At 47.6% G+C, this 16,268-nt stretch overlaps 1 protein-coding gene across 1 annotated transcript in view; it reads left to right on the forward strand.

Annotated features, from left to right (window-relative positions):
- The first annotated feature begins 249 nt into the window (after positions 1-249).
- Positions 250-16,268, forward strand: part of COL17A1 (collagen type XVII alpha 1 chain) — a 45,507-nt gene continuing 29,488 nt past the window's right edge. Inside the window, exons 1-11 of the mRNA XM_076009807.1 lie at positions 250-459; positions 5,439-5,501; positions 7,073-7,117; positions 8,092-8,196; positions 9,234-9,365; positions 10,339-10,386; positions 11,334-11,369; positions 12,341-12,388; positions 13,812-13,955; positions 15,185-15,343; positions 15,971-16,042. Coding sequence (XP_075865922.1) covers positions 5,450-5,501; positions 7,073-7,117; positions 8,092-8,196; positions 9,234-9,365; positions 10,339-10,386; positions 11,334-11,369; positions 12,341-12,388; positions 13,812-13,955; positions 15,185-15,343; positions 15,971-16,042 — 841 coding nt within the window. The 5' untranslated portion in view covers positions 250-459; positions 5,439-5,449. The remainder of the gene's footprint in view (positions 460-5,438; positions 5,502-7,072; positions 7,118-8,091; positions 8,197-9,233; positions 9,366-10,338; positions 10,387-11,333; positions 11,370-12,340; positions 12,389-13,811; positions 13,956-15,184; positions 15,344-15,970; positions 16,043-16,268) is intronic.

Here is a 16,268-nt window from a genome sequence, read left to right on the forward strand (position 1 = left end):
CGAGGAAGGGGAACACCAAGTCCTGGCAGGTCTCCAGCTGTAGGTGACAGCAGTAATACAAGGGACTTTCCTTTATGCTGGCCCTTTCTTCTCTTTGCTGTGGGTCTGCAAGTGGTTAATTTACCTAAGCTAGAAGGAGCAGCTTTCCACCTTCTTGTAAAGTTTGATTCCTGGAGGCAGATTTTTTTTTTTTTAAATCCAGCAAGTGTCAGATAATTGGAAGGGTGGGGTAAGGCTGTAAACCACGACACACCTTTGTCAGGACTTGTTTGGAAGCACAGAGCTGAAAGAAACAAGGTGGAGAGAAGAAGTGAACATTTTTGAAAGATCACTCAGCTTTAACACACCTTGGCTGGGTCTGGATAAAAAAAGTGGGCACTGCGATTTCTAGAAGAAGGCGTCAGGGAAAGAGAGACGGGGGATTTATTGAAAGTTGTTTCCTTCAAAATCCCAAGCCAGGTAAGTAATAAGAAGACTGACCTTTCTCCTTCCTTCTGAGACTTTGATTTAAGGTTTGCCATTTAGAAATTAAATGTGTATTGGAGAAAAGAAGATGAAGTTCTTTAGTTTCTGTGTTCTGGTTGAAGTGATTAATTGGCCATAAACGGTGACTTTGGTAGATGCTTTCTGCTTAGGGTAGGTCTTTTAAAGGAAACAAGGAAGGTCCATGGATGAGAAGGAGGAGAAGACCAGTTAAGATACACAGAACTCTAGTGGCAAGATTTTTCTGTATATTTTCAGTATTGTAAAATGACTTTTATTAAGTTGTTTTATTTAGAATATGATAAGGGCTTATAATTCCTTCTCTCTCCCCCTCAATTTTCCCTCCCTCTCTCTCTCCCCACCAGACAGAATAGAACAGCTCAGAGGTGAAGTCAAATGTAGGGTGAGGGGTCCTTCTAGAAGAAGCCCCTGTGCTGCTGGGCCTCTCTGCTTAAACTGGGGGCCCAGGCAAACATTGCTATTTATCATGCTGTAAAATTGCTCCTGCCCCTAATCTAAAGTGAAATCTTTGAAATGCTCTACCAGGAATTTCCTAGAGTCAAACTTGGAAGAAGACAAAAAATAAAGGAATTTTTTTTTTCTGGGTACATACTCTTACTGGCCAACTATGGCCCCATCTCCCCCAAAAAAATGACTTTGAGGTGAGAATGACCAGTTTAGGTATCTAACCGGACCACGTTAACTGCTAACCGACAAATTATCACTTTACTTTTTGAAGTGAAGGCAAAACCTCTGGCAAATTACTTCTTCTGAGAGGCAGCTGATCAGTTGTCTAATAGTGGGATTTGTTATGTCCTTAAAATGGAGTGAGATTTTTTCAAAGGTATTCGTTTGAAAAGCAGAATTGTTTCTTCTCGCCTCTGTACGTTCTCTCTTAGTGCCAAGGAAGAGATCTAAGTCAGAACTAACCTAAAACAGCTGCCTGGCCCTGACGATGCCTTGCAGAGAATCAGAGGGGGCCTGCTTTGCTCTTAGACCCCGCAAAACGCCCGCGTGAACCTGAGTAGCGTTTACTGGGGGCCAGTCAAAGGGAACAGTCCTGTTTCAAACCTGCACAGAAACCCCTTACACTGGTGAACCTGATCAGACCTAGGAACTAAGCACATTCTTAAACGATGACTGACCGAAAGAAGGCTGTGTTTACCTCATTTGTTTCATCTGCCGTTATTAACAGTAGCAGGACACAGTGGTAAAGAAGCCCCCGCATAATCACAAAGCTGGTGCCCACCTGCTCCCATTCATGAAAATCGAGGCTGCCAAATATTGAGAGCAGCAAACCCATGTCTGGGGTGCTGGAGAGACAAAACCTCTGGACAGTTATAACCCCAGGGCACTGTTTTTTCTGGCCATCAAACTGTGTCCTTGGCCCTTTTGTGTTATCAGGTCAAGAGCCAGTGCATGGCTTTCTCGTGCTTTGGCAATTTTGTTTTCGTTTTAAAATGTAAAGTATACAGAGATTGGAGTAATAGAAGCTGTAAAAATATTGCAATTCCTTAACAGAGTATAAGAATGTTCCTAAAACTAAAGTTAGAGAGAAAAACACTTAGCTTCTTCATTCTCTTCGTTGTATCAAGAACAGAGTGTTTCATGTGTCATTAGAATAAGGCAAGGTCAATGTGATGATTTATTATCACCAACAGTGACTCGTCCTTGTTTGTGTGTGTGTTAGACTGCATCGTCATCTGAAGAGTCTCAGGCGGATCTGACATCATTTAAATAAAGCAGAAAGGGAAAAAAATCATAAAAGTAAAGAAATGATTTTATATTGTGTCTTCTTACACGAGAAAATGACATGGGATCATTTTTACATCTTCAAAAGAGTATTAGCTACGAAATAACCATGAAGCAGCCCTGTAGATTTATGGATGGAAATGTGTATAATTTTGGAATTGAGAACGTGGATGATCTGCTCATCCTTAGCTCTAGTAAAGTGGCCCAAATGTCCAAAAAGTTAGGAATTATGCTCTTTGACAGTGCTTCCACTAAGTAGTACTTCTGGAAGACGAGTGGGCTGGTGAGTCCTGCTAGCAGAGGCAGGCTCGGGCACGTACCTGGGCAGGAAACTCTCCTTTCCCTAATGCTACACTTTTAAAAACTATCAGCACTTAAAATGTTTAAAAAAGAAGTCCGGTGAGCATGCCACAGGTCTCATGGGATGATGCTAGTCTAGGTTTGTGCCTGAACCCATCATTCTCCATTTAATAACTCATTTGGTTTAAAGGAATCCATCTCCCAACACACCCCTGACACCTCAGTCGGACCGTCAGCCTGGCAGAGAATTCGCATAGCCGTGGGACACATGGCCATTTGAGTGGCTTCAGGCTGAGACAGAGGCATCTACCTGTACCTACCTGGAGCAGGTTCTAGGCACAGGGCACCTTCCAATAAGGAGCTTCCAGGCCAGGCGCAGTGGCTCACGCCTGTAATCCTAGCACTCTGGGAGGCTGAGGCAGGCAGATTGCTCCAAGTCAGGAGTTCGAAACCAGCCTGAGCAAGATTGAGACCCCGTCTCTACTATAAATAGAAAGAAATTAATTAGCCAACTAATATATATAGAAAAAAAACTAGCCGGGCATGGTGGCACATGCCTGTAGTCCCAGCTACTCACGAGACTAAGGCAGCAGGATTGCTTGAGCCCAGGAGTTTGAGGTTGCTGTGAGCTAGGCTGACGCCACGGCACTCACTCTAGCCTGGGCAACAAAGCAACACTCTGTCTCAAAAAATTTTAAAAAAAGAGTTCAAAACCAATAAGGAGCTTCCAGCCCCTGAAGGAAGCATCTGATTTCTTAGCAGGCCATCGCTTCATGTCCTCTGGAAGTTGGGGAACCCTTGGATTTTTGCTACAGAAATCAAGATTTTGTTATTAGGATTTAGGGGAAATATCAGGGGCCTAGAAATGCCTCTTATTTTCCTGGATACAGAAAGAATAGACAAAACTTGCCAGGTTTGCTGCCTGGAGACTGAACTGAGCAAACCAAGCCATCATCTGTCTGCCTAGATGGTACAAGTGCTACAGCCAATCCCAAACGTATAGCTGCTGGCAGCAACTCTCACTGAAGGATCAAAATAAGCAATAACTTGTGGGAAGTAAGTTTCCATGGACTGCTATAAACAGATCCTTACAGGATAATATTTTATATCAATTCAGGTGCCATTCGAGATAGTCACCTCCCTACGGGCATCGAGGTGCATTTAAATGTTTCATCTTCCCAAATGCCTCCTGCCCCACAGCTAATGATCAACTAAAAAAACAAAGTATAAAGGGGCTTCCAAGGAACCAAAGGCAATTAATGCTTAGACACAGGATTTCAAAGAGAGTGTCAGCTGCACTGGCTTTGCAAGATACAAGCCACGCAAGTCGTAGCTGGAATGCAGACATAGTCACAGGCCAGGCTTGGCCTTCTGATGCGGCTGGACTCCCCGGCTACACCGTTTACGGAGCCCTCCTCTGGGTTCCAGGAAACACATTTATAAAGATATCCTGTGGCTTCTCAGATCCAGCTAGGATTCTTTCCACGATGCCTCACTCCTTGCCCAGAGCTGCATTTAAGAAACACCGATGAGCAAGAAGTTGGCACATTTGACCAGGCCCTGAAGCTAACTGCACCGTCCAGGTTAATTCCACCAGGTAGTTGATCAACAGGTCTCACGTAATAATAGTTTTCAGCAGGGAAGTCACCCAGAGCCACATTATGACTTTCGTGAGCCCTAGACACTTTTGCCTTGGCTGGCCCCTTCCTCCACAAAAAAACTTTTTGGAATGATACTTTACAACTGCATTGGTATAAAAAAGTGTGTAATCTAGGTTAGATCTTGTTTGTTTTTCCTTCTGATTTTAAAAGAAATTAAAATGTTCTATAGACCCCAAAAGGTGCCGTGGGTCTAGGCACCGGACCCACTATGCCTAGTGGATAAGTCAACCCTGAAGTCACAGGTGACGCTGGAAGGAGAGATCTGCAAGCCAGGGGCACCTGGCAGAAGTGGTGTGTCTCAGAATTCCAGAATCCAGCCTGAACTGCAACCAAAAGACAAACTAGGAGGAACAGACAGTGAGGACAGGGCAGGGAACCACAGGCAAAGCCAGATTTCAAGTCCTTCCGGAACCTGGGACCAGGCACTGGAGCAAGAAGAGCCCAGTGGGGGTGGGATCCTTGCTGTGCACAACCCCACCCCTGACGTCAGCCCTGCCTCACACCACCCATGCTTAGGGACACAGCGCACAAGACTGCACTGAATTTCCTCTTCAGGAGCAGAGTAAGAGTGAAGGGAGACCATAGAAAACACTTACAAATATGTATGCTCCTACATGGCTCTATAGATCTTGCACAGATTCTCTTCATCTATTTTTCCTACTTACGTCTGCACACGAGAGCTGGTTATTATGGAAAGAAAGTTGCATGTAAATATGACAAGTATAATTATTTTTATTCTGATTTAAATCCATCAAGGGCCATTTTCAGATCCAGACTCTAAATAATAAAGCATGAATGTCTCGTGTGCATAGAGTTCCATATAGAACACTGAACATTATGGGATACATCAAAATGAATTAGTCGATAGCACAGAGAGCCTTGACAGATTCCTTCAGCTATTTATTACCAGGGCAAAGAAAGGTTTTACAGTCAAAGGTCAAGGCAGCCCATCTGCTGCACAAGCCCAGCAGGGGGCAGTCTGCGCAATTAGATTCCAAAAAATAAGATCCCAGCACAAAGGAATAGAATCCAAAGTAGAACTATTACATTACTCTCTACTATATTTGACGACAAGAAATGGGAATGACTCTGGTAAAAAAAAAAAAAAATGCATATGAAAGGATTATGCTTTGAATTCGAGAAATCAAGTTCTGGGTTCTCAGGTTGCACAGTGGGGACCTATACTTACTAAAAGCAATGGTAAGGGACATGGCTGTTCACTGTTTCTGGCTTTTCCTGCAGGTGGCTATGGTATGGATGGAACCAAGAAAAACAAACGAGATGGCACTGAAGTCACTGAAAGAAGTAAGAGCATTGGAATTTTTTTAATTTATAATTGTTTCATCATAAAAGTAATACAAATTTGGAAACAAATAATTTATCCATAATTCCACCACAAACACTATATCATTTTAAAATGTGTTCCTAAATGGGTTTTATGCTTCCCATAAGATGGCTCTTGTTGATTTTTATTTTAACATACTTATAACCAAAATGTGTCCTGGTTTTTCTTCAGAGATTAAAGTTGCCATTTTCATGTATAGTTTTCGTAACCAGCATTTTTAATCACAGCATAACATTCTGCTGAATGAATTCACCATAATTTATTTAACCATTTCCCTATTTAGGTTACAGGGCAATAGAAATCTACAGTATAATACAGTATAATATCCCAGTTATTGCAAAGACACAGTTGAAATGACACTAACAGCATAGTCAAAATCTACACTGAAAATTGAAAACACACATTTATTTTGTGAAACTGTCCAAATGATAAATTCCGAAACATTTAAACTGTCCCCCTAGCAACTCTAAGTTAGGGAACTTTTTCACTTAGTCTATGACTTTCATATATCTCCAATAAAAACATTCTGGCTCCACAGACTTGGAACTTTAGGTTAGGAAGTAAATTATTTTTATGTGTCAAAAAGAAAATCCCAAAGGTCTATACAATGAGAGGTTTAGTGGAAAGCTCAAGAACTATTATTCAAATCAAGCTGCCACTTTACTCTGAAAAAACATTTCCTTTTATGGATTGAATGCTGTTTCTGGTGCATTCATAGCCCCATGTTCCTGCTAGGGCAACCACACGCCCGCACACACAGCAAGTCTGCTTTTAAAGACCGGTGACCCCAGCTAGGTAGGTGCTCCTCCTAGGTAGGTAAGCCCACCAGAGAGGGAGGTGGAGGTGGTGGCCAAGGTCAGAGCACAAAGTGGGCCACGCTGTGATTTTGGGAATCTACCCACGTCCCCGTGCTTAGGCACGCAAGATGTCTTTCTCCTACCTGGTGTCTTTTAAAACACCTGAAGCTTTAATTACCCCGATAGAGTCACTGTCACTCAGTTCTTCAAGGCTGTCTTTGACGTTGATCGGTCTCTGATTTCACCAAGCACCAAATGGATCTTACCCAGACGCCCCCCAACTTCCTTCCCACACTTCCCACACTCAGGCTGGCCCTGAAGATTTTAGAATAAATCATGATGTCCTTGAAACACCTCCAAATTAACAAAGGACACAGTGAGGTCAGCCAGAGTGCTGGTCCCAGCTGGACTGGGAGACCACTGGGAAGGAGCAGGGCAGAGAAACAGAGTCACAGTGAGGCCAAGACTACTCATGTTTCAAGTCAGTGGGTAATTTCTTCCGGTTCCATAGGGATATAAACTTATTTCCCAGGTACATTCAACCCCATTGTTTTTGCTCATATTTTCATGTACAGTGAGTGGGTCAGATCATATATTTTAAAACACAAGAACACAAAAATCGATGTTGAAACTAATTTAATATGCTTAGCTTATGGCAGATGTTAGACTTTGCCAAAATACAGAGGTGTCAATGCATTACATAAGATCTCATTTTTTTCTTTGTCTTTTTCTAGTTATCACTGAAACAGTAACTACAAGACTTACGTCCTTACCACCAAGTAAGTGGCTGTCTCAATAGCTTTCTTCTCAGCGGCTCACATGGGAAGGACCCCACACTTTCAACCTTTTCCATGGGAGCTCCAAAAACATCTTTTTTTTCAAATAGCGATATTGACATTAATTTACGTACAACAAAATCCATCGGTTTGAAGTGTATAGTTCAGTGGTTGTTAGAATATTCACAGAGTCATGCAGCCATTGCTGTGGTCTAATTTTAGAACAGCTCCATCACTCCCTAAAAAGAAACCTCATGACCGTTAGCAGTCACTCTTCATTTTCCCTCCCCTCTGCTCAGCTCCTGGAAACCACAGATATAGTTTCTGTCTCTATAGATTTGCCCATTCTGGACACGAAAATGTCAGAAGTCTTACCCAACCTGAGCATAGAGTGGTGGAGGGGAACTTCCAGACAAGCTTATGGTTGAGGCCACTTTTTTCCAGGAGCCCCTTAGGTTCAGTGGATTCTGTAAGAGTGATCTGAGCTACCCCACGGCTACCCCACATCCCCAGGAAGCCTGGCTCTCTGGGATGGGGAGAGCAAGGTCAGAGGAGGGATGGGCTGCCAGGTGGGACACCAGCGACACAGAGCTGTCACGCCTCCCCCTGGCACTTCTGGTGGCTGCCATGTCTGGGCACTGACCAGGCATTGAGAAAAAAGCAGACCCAACCAGGTCCTGGATTCAGGGCCTTTCATCACTCAGCTGCCTTTTCTATCTAATGTTTAAATTTTCCTAGCAAACAACTTTCTATGCTCCACCCAGACGACCTTCCTTTTAAATCAGGCAGAATATTCACTCCAGACATTTGTATCAAAAACAAACCAATAAAACTGGGGCGTGGCAGCTTGCACCTTGCAGTGTGGGTGGGAAAGGGACCCAAACTGAGAAGGTCCTTGTGAGAAACCAGCAAAGGTTTCCACAGGGTAGGGGAAGAGGACCTTCCCTGAAATTGTCACCTGCTTTTGTCTCTGGCAGAAGGGGGGACCAGCAATGGCTATGCTAAAACCGGCTCCCTTGGCGGAGGGAGCCGGATGGAGAAACAAAGCCTGACTCATGGCAGCAGTGGCTACATCAACTCGAGTGAGTGCCCACCGGCGCGAGGGTTGAGGGTCGGGGGAAGGGCAGGTGGACAGGGAGAGCCACTGAGGAAGTCCTGCAAAGGAGACAGGGCAGGCTCGACCCTGAATCAGCACATGACAGGGACAATTCCAACTGCTTGTCACCCAGAGAGTTGTCCAAATGACACACACCCAGGGATGGCACGACTTTCAAATCATCAGCATCTACTTACCACCGTGGGATCAGTTTTCATTAAGTCCTCAATATAAATAACTATCATTAATTAAAAAGCCTTCACGGGTAGGTGGCTGTTTCCCCAGTGAATCACTCTCTTTAAGCCATCTCTTCGGAGAAGAGTGTGCACGCCTGAGAGTTTACAATTTAAATTAACAACAACAACAAAAGAAACCTAACGGTCGGGTTACCGTGCCAGGGGACGCTGGTGACATGTGATCCTGCACTGTGCAAGACTCTGCTGGCCGTGTCCAGCACGAGCCCATTGTTCCCAATGAACCACTCTTTCAAACTAAAACAGAGCAAAGCAAAGAAAACAAAACAAAACAAAACAAAAAACACCAAAGTACCTGTGTAACCCCTGAGAAAACCTTTAAACCTCATTTAAAAAAACCTTGAAGTGAAACTAAAAACTAAGACCCGAGACATAAGAAGGGCCAGGTTGGCCAAGAGAAGCACCTGCCCTTACCTGCGGAGGAAGGTTTCCACGTCGGCCTGTAGTCTAGCCCATCCAGGCAGTGGGCCGCGACTACACGGCGGGGCCTCAGGAAAAGTCCCCGCAGTCCTTTAGTGTCCATGCGCTGTAGTCACGTGCGTGAGGGACACGCCGGCCTTGCAGTGGCCCGCAGGAAAGGCGGGGGGGGGGGGTAAGTCTCCCCTCCCTTGGGAATGCTGAGACGGCCCCCTTGGTGGTGCTCTCTCGGCGTCCCGGGCCCCTCCCCGGCCCCTGCGTCCGTCGTGAGTTGGTTATTGTAACTGGTCTCTGCAGCCGTGTGCTCATCCCTGCGGAAGCACCGAGCATGTACGCGCTTCCCCGCTTGCAGGTGGCAGCGTGCGCGGCAACGCGTCCACCTCCAGCTACCGGCGCGCTCACTCTCCCGCCTCCACGCTGCCCAACTCCCCCGGCTCCACCTTCGAGAGGAAGACTCACGTCACCCGCCATGGGACGTATGAAGGTATCAGCCCTGCCGCTGTAGAAGAGAACTATTCTCCTCCCTGAGTAACTCCACTCATCCTTTGAAGATTCATGTACTGGCCACCTGCTTGCCCGTGTCTGTCCCCACAACTTTCCCCCCACTCCTCCTTCATTTCTTTTAGGGACTCCCATTACTTGAAGATCTCATTCATTCATCCACCCCCTCATTCATTCATTCATCCATTTAGTCACTTTTTCAACTAGTACTTTAGCAAATGCCTGCCATGTGTTAGCACCGTGCAGAACGCCTGGATGGCCGCTTAAATGAATCAGACAGGGGTCTCGTCTTCAAGGAGCCTAGAGTCTAATAGACAAGATGACAGATAAAAAAACTATCATGCAAAGTAAAAGGGGAGTATCATGTTCAGCCGAGGAAATCAGGGAAGACTCTCTGGAGGAGGTGGCATCAAAGCTGGGCCTTCATGAGTGTAAGATTTTGATGGCCAGAGATGGAGGGACAGGAACATCCAGGCTGTGGCAGCTGCAGTGTGAGCAAGGACAGGCCAGAGAGTCCAGGGCTAACGTGGGAAGTGCAGGGGTGCTTCTGTGAAGAGAGATTGAGGGACTCAGATGCAATGCTAAGATAAGATGTTTAGACTTTATTCTGCATATAATGGGAAGCCACAGAGATTTTTGAGCACAACAATCATATTTGATGTCCAGGACTAGAACTCTGGAAGCCACATGCAGGGACAATTGGTGAGAAAGAACTAAACAAGAGTGACAAGTTAAAAAGAAATCCTCAGTAGTCCAGAGAAGGGAAATTTTGCCTGGGACCAAGTTGCTAACAACGGAGGAGCAGAGCAGGGGGTGAAAGGTACCGCCAGGTTCATCTGAAATGTCTGCTGAGGGCTGTAGAGGGGCAGAGAGGAGTGGCCGGGCACTCCCCTGTCTCTTGGAAGCCTTTCGGGCCTAAGTGATCGTTCGTCCTAAGTGTCTTATCCCCTCTCCAGGGAGCTCCAGTGGCAACTCTTCTCCGGAGTACCCTCGGAAGGAATTTGGTACGTCTTCTCCTTATTTTCTAAAAAACCCATCGTGGCACTAGGGAAATGCCTGAGGTAGACAAGGTGGTGGGAGTCAGGGACATCTTGAATTAAATGGATTCTTCTAAAGGAGTTAGCCCTCTGCTGACCTGTTTTCCTCTTGCTTTTTATCCTGAGCCATCTTCAGGGGACTGTCAGCCACATTTACTTGCTGTCGTAAGCGCTTGCTCGTGGCACTACTGCATGCAACGGCAAGCTATTTATACAAGGTTCAGGCTTGGACAGATAAGCTCCTAAGGCCAAGCAATAATAATTGTAGGGATTCTTCCTTCCACGAGATGCACAGAGACCTCCCAGCAGGAGGAGCCGCGGGTAGAACTCACAAATGCCAACCGTCCCAGCACCTCCACTGCCGCGCGCCGCCAAGGGGCACCGTGTGTGCCTAGTGCACCCCTAGGCTGCATCTTCACTTGGCCTTAAGTCTCTGGTCCATGTTCTTGGAATCTTCCTGTGCATACGAATTGATGACGTGACCACTGATTGTACAGTGATTATAATTTGATTTATTTGCTTACAGGGGGAAAACCAAAGCAGTCTCTAATAAAAAATTAAAGGGGAGATTTGGGAGCCTCTTGATACATTTGTTCAGTGTAGTCAGCCAGTCCAAATGGATCGTGTTCCCAAATAGATTATCTTAGCTAACTTGACACTCTGAGTGTTAGCTAACTTAACGTTCATTTAGCTAATTTAACATCCTGAATGCATGGGAGCATTGCAAAACCTTCTCCGCCGCCCTTTAGCTAAGTGGTTATCATTTCTAAAGCATTTCATATACAGAAAAGTCCCTATGTAGATTAGACACGCTATGAAAATAACCTCTTCCCAAATATATCTACCTCCATGTCAAAAATATTCGGCATGCCACGTCTTATACAAGCCTAAGATCGCATTTCTTTGTTTCTCAGCATCTTCTGCAACCAGAGGACGGAGCCAAACACGAGGTGAGCGTTATTGTTGGGTTCGGTTCAATTCATTCAATGAGTGTTTTCTGAGCAGGGAGTGTGGGGAGCATAGAAGAACAGATAAGGCATGCTTCCTGCCCTCATAGAGCTTAAAATATCCTGGGAATCTTTTGCTGGCTCTATCAGGATGTGGAGGTAGCTTTTGACAGTGATCCAACAGGGATGTAGAGGCAGGAATCAAAACTCATGGTAGCGACCTGGGCAGAGTTTGTCCTGCTGTGGATTATATCAAGACACAGAGACATCTAGTTTCACTTTCAGTCTCTTGGTTGACTTTCACAAGATGTGCTTTAATTGCCTTCACACAGCAAAAGACAAATTATTCCAAGGGACAAAGGGCCCCATGATAGTTTTGTAATCTTCTCATCTGGACAAGGATGTAGGAGGTACATGTGGTCCTGGGAGAAGTTGCCCTTGCTAGGCTCCAGGCAGGTGGTAGGGGCAGCGTGTCAGGGCTGTGCTGGAGACAGAATCCTTCAGAGGCTCAGCAGGTTCCCCATGACCCGCCTAGACTTCCTACCGGCCTTACCATCCTAACTTGGAAGTTAGGAGTATACCACCCAGCCACAACTTTAGGCTGATCGTTGAAAGATGCCAATTCTCCACCTTAACTATTCATGTTATGCTGCCAACTTCCTGCCTTTCCCATTTCTGAAGATGCCGAATGGCTAAGTAAACACCATGGGTTTTAGGATTCTCTTGCCAATGTCTGAGAGACCACAGAGGCAGGAGAGAAGCTTGGTTCCGGCCATTATGAAATAGACACGGGAAAGGGGGTTGTCATTGCTGATTGTATTGGGACCTCCCTGCTCCTGGGATTTTACTGGAAAATCTCTGGCTGCCTGGGGAGGTGGGATGTTGGAAATCCCAGAGCAGCTCAGAGCTCAGTGGCAGGCACTGTGATCCAAGCGCCTTCATTTACAGCCTTTTCCATCTCTTTCCCTGCACAGAGAGTGAAATTCGAGTTCGACTGCAGAGTTCGTCCCCATCTACCCGATGTAAGTGGTCACTACCTTGCTGAAAAAAAAGAAAGGACCCAGGAATCCAGTGCTGATGCCGTGTGTGTGTGTGTGTGTGTGTGTGTGTGTGTGTGTGTGTGTTTATGTGTATGTGCGTGCACTCAATCATAAAACATCTTTAAGGGCCTTCTGTGAGGCAGAGGCTGGGCTGGGTGCTGGGGTTAAGTTGCTGAGTAGGCCATGGTCCCCGCTGCCCTGCCGTTCACAGTCTAGCGGGGAGCTGAGAAGTCAACCAACCATTGCCCCGCAGCGCGATGAGGGGGCGCGGAGGAGCCGCTTCACCGCAGCCCGGAGAGGCCGTCCTGGGTTGGGTGTCACGTGGGGGAGACTGACGGGCAGATCAGTTAGGCTGGAAGGGATGAACCAGCACGTGACATCTGCGGAACAGTCCAGGCAGGGACACGACAGGACAGCTAAGATTAAGAGAAGGGTCAGAAGTCGAGTATGAGAGTCTGAGCTTTACCTCAAATGTCAGAGACTCCCTAGTCTCCGTGCATGGAAAACATTAAACTTCTGTTGTTTTTGTTAGAGGTGATTTGCAAAAGTTTGGAATGAACTCAGCTTTCAGGGCAGGAGCCAAGTACAAGGGGTAGGAGGAGAAAGAGCAGGGCCAGGCGACTCGGGACAGCTGTGGGGCCTGCCCAGAGAGCTCGGCGTGGGGCATGGGATCTGACTCCAGGCCCGACACTTTGTCCAACGTCCTTCCAGGCTTGGGGGTGCTGAGCCCAAAGGATGGCGCTATAGAGGTTGGGGAGAGGCCAGGGTTCCTCCAGCAGTGTTGTCTGCAAATCTGTCCAACTCTTCGCGCAGCCCTGCACGATGCCTCCCTCCTCTCCTGCTTGCCACGTTGGGAGGCACTAGCTTGCTCCACTAGTTCACCTTGCTACAAATCAGATCAGCCGGGCAGACTTGAAATTAAATCACATACGAAGGCAGCATAATGTTTAGGAGCGATGGGCCACTGTATGACAGTCCCAGTCATACAAGGTCAGGGACCCAACATCCTAGGCATCCTGCACAGGGAATGAGACGACTGTCAAACCTTTTGTTGCCAGGGCCCGGGTTCTCTGACAGCCTGATCCTGAATGACAGTGCCTTCCAGCCACAGAACCATCTCTGTGTTGTCTAATGAGGGCTAATTGGGAAATATCTCCCGAGGACTTTGACCTCCTTGTGAGAGGGACTATATTTATGAGGCTGTTAATATGACAAAGTGCCAAGCTGACAAGTGCTATAAATTGGCCAAATGCAAACGTTATAAAGCTAACCAAAAGTGCCCCAGGGTGTGAAGTAGCTGCCATCCTCCCTAGTTTCCAGAATAGCCACAAATGTTCCCCCAACTGCAGAGGAACTCAGGAAAGAATCCTGGGCCTAACAGAAAAGTCTGTGCATCCTTCCACAGGGACGGAGTTGGATGATGTTAAGCGTTTGCTCAAGGGGAGTAGATCGGCGAGCGTGAGCCCCACGCGGAATTCCTCCAACACACTCCCCATCCCCAAGAAAGGCACGGTGGAGACCAAAACGGTGACAGCCAGCTCCCAGTCAGGTAAGCCCATGGAGGGAAGGGAACAAGGTGGCAGACCTGCCCCAGCCTGGGCATTCAACTGTGCCCGGGAGGCCTTTCAGCCTTTGCCAGACACTTCCAAAGCTCCGAGCAGAGCGTCTGTTCTGTGACAGCATGAAAATGTGGGCTCTGCCCTTCCTACCCCTGGCTGGTTACTCATCCCACGTGCACACTGACACCCACCCTAAATCCCCAAGTTTCTTCCCAGTTGAATGTGTTGACTGGGTTCCCCAGATGAAGAATATTGGGGAAAGTTACTGTGTTTTCATTCATTCACTCAATGAATACCTATTGTATGTCTCCTCTGTGCCAAGCACAAGCAACTGGGAAAGGAGACACAGTCACTGCCCTTGTGGACAGGAGGGTCTCTGGGGCAGGTCAGGAAACCAAGAGGTCCTGGTCACATAGGATGAGAGCTGTTAGGCGCCCATGTAGCAGGTAGGAGACAGAAAGATGAACTGGCAGGGCCTTGGAGGCAGAGGAGGGAAGAAGCCAGGTCTGCTAGGACAGGAAGCTCCCCTCTCACTCACTCCTAGAGAAAATCCTTTTTGTTTTCACCATAAAACCAAACCTCAGGGCACCCTCTGAGCTGCACGAGCTCCCTCCCATAGGATGAACGGGTGGAACTGGCGGCAGACTTGAGGAAGTGTGAAAATCCCCTCTCTGAGGCGCTGCCCCTTGTGTCTGGCCAGCACATGGGAATTTGAGGGTAAAACCAGGGAAGGCTGCCATCTGTGCGGTGTGGCCTCAGACCTGAGGGCTCCCCTGCCCAGACGTGCACCCCGCACTTGCCGCGGGGCCTGGACTTCCACTGGAAGAGATTTGCTCCAGGGACTCACTTGCTACTCCTGAGAGAGCTGCTCCCTGGCCTCTTGGAAGATGAAGCAGTGGGCAGCTGGCTGGGAGGAAGCCCATTGGAGGGACAGCCGGCCAGGAGGTGGGGAGCTGAGCTTAGAAGGAGACATGGGTGGACCCCAAGGCAAAATTTAGCTACCTCTAATTTCACCAAGAGCCAGCAAGAGTTTCTAACCCAAAAGATCACGTTTTTACTAGCTCTGAGATTCCAGATAGACCTGGCCCTGGTTGCCCTGGCCTGACGGAGTTCCTGGGAAGTGGGACCTTCGGTGCTAACACCAGGAAAGTCCCAGGTTCCCCGTCAGGGAAGCGCTGGCGTGTCTGTCACTGAGGTGTGTGTGTCTATCTGTTTCCAGTGTCGGGCACCTACGAGGCAACGATCCTGGACGCCAACCTTCCTTCCCACCTGTGGTCCTCCACCCTGCCCGTGGGGTCCTCCCTGGGGACCTATCACAACAACATGACGACCCAGAGCTCGTCCCTCCTCAACACCAACGCCTACTCGACAGGCTCAGGTACGGTGACAGGCAGCGCATCCCCCCTCTCTGCCCCCAACTCCACTCACCTTTACCTGGAGCTAGGTGACCCCTTGGTTGTTCACCACCCCCAGGGCTTCATGGAGAGGTTCTCTGTGGCCAGGCCTCCCAAGAGTCTCCCACGGGAACTTCGGTTCAATTAAATCTAGAAGGTATTTCTTCTGGTGGGTCCCCTACAGAAAGGAATATATAGCACAGAGTATCCAGAAAAAATATAACAAAAGAACACTGAAAAGGGATGTAAGAGACCTGGTTTCACTCCACGTGAATTGACTGTGAGACGTTGAGCAAGTCATTTAACTTCTCTGAGCTTCAGGGACCTTCTCTATAAAATGGGTGACTAACAAGGAAGCCTCTGCTGGACCCATTGTCCACTCAGGTGTGACCGATCTGAGATCACCTGCCAGCCATGACCCCAGGTGCACCACAGGCTAGCGTGTGGTTCTCTGCTGCAAGGCAAGAACCTAAGTTTTTCCTAAAACCAAAACTTTACTAAAATATAAAAACTCAGTCCTGGCATTTCCTCTGGCGCTCCCATAGTATCGGATTCCTGCCCCTGTTCTGGGCTGGGCATCCCTCTCACCAGCCTTCCTCCCTGCCCTGCAGTCTTCGGCGTTCCGAATAACATGGCGTCCTGCTCATCCACCCTGCACCCTGGACTCAGCACCAGCTCCTCAGGTCAGTGTCGCCGTCTTGAGTCACCTTGTCTGGGCTGTTTGCTTAACAATATCAGGATGCTGTCTCCTGCTGGGGAGGATGGAACGGTTTCTGGAGGACACATCCTTTCTGCCCAGGAGCGTGAAGAACTTTCCTCCACGCACGCTGCAGCCCAGAAGCAGAGGCCACGGGGCTGCATTTGGGAGGCAGAAGGGACAAAGCCTGTCCTCAAACACAGAGAAAACTC

Source organism: Microcebus murinus, chromosome 14, assembly GCF_040939455.1.
Source record: "Microcebus murinus isolate Inina chromosome 14, M.murinus_Inina_mat1.0, whole genome shotgun sequence".
Taxonomy (NCBI): Eukaryota; Metazoa; Chordata; class Mammalia; order Primates; family Cheirogaleidae; genus Microcebus; species Microcebus murinus.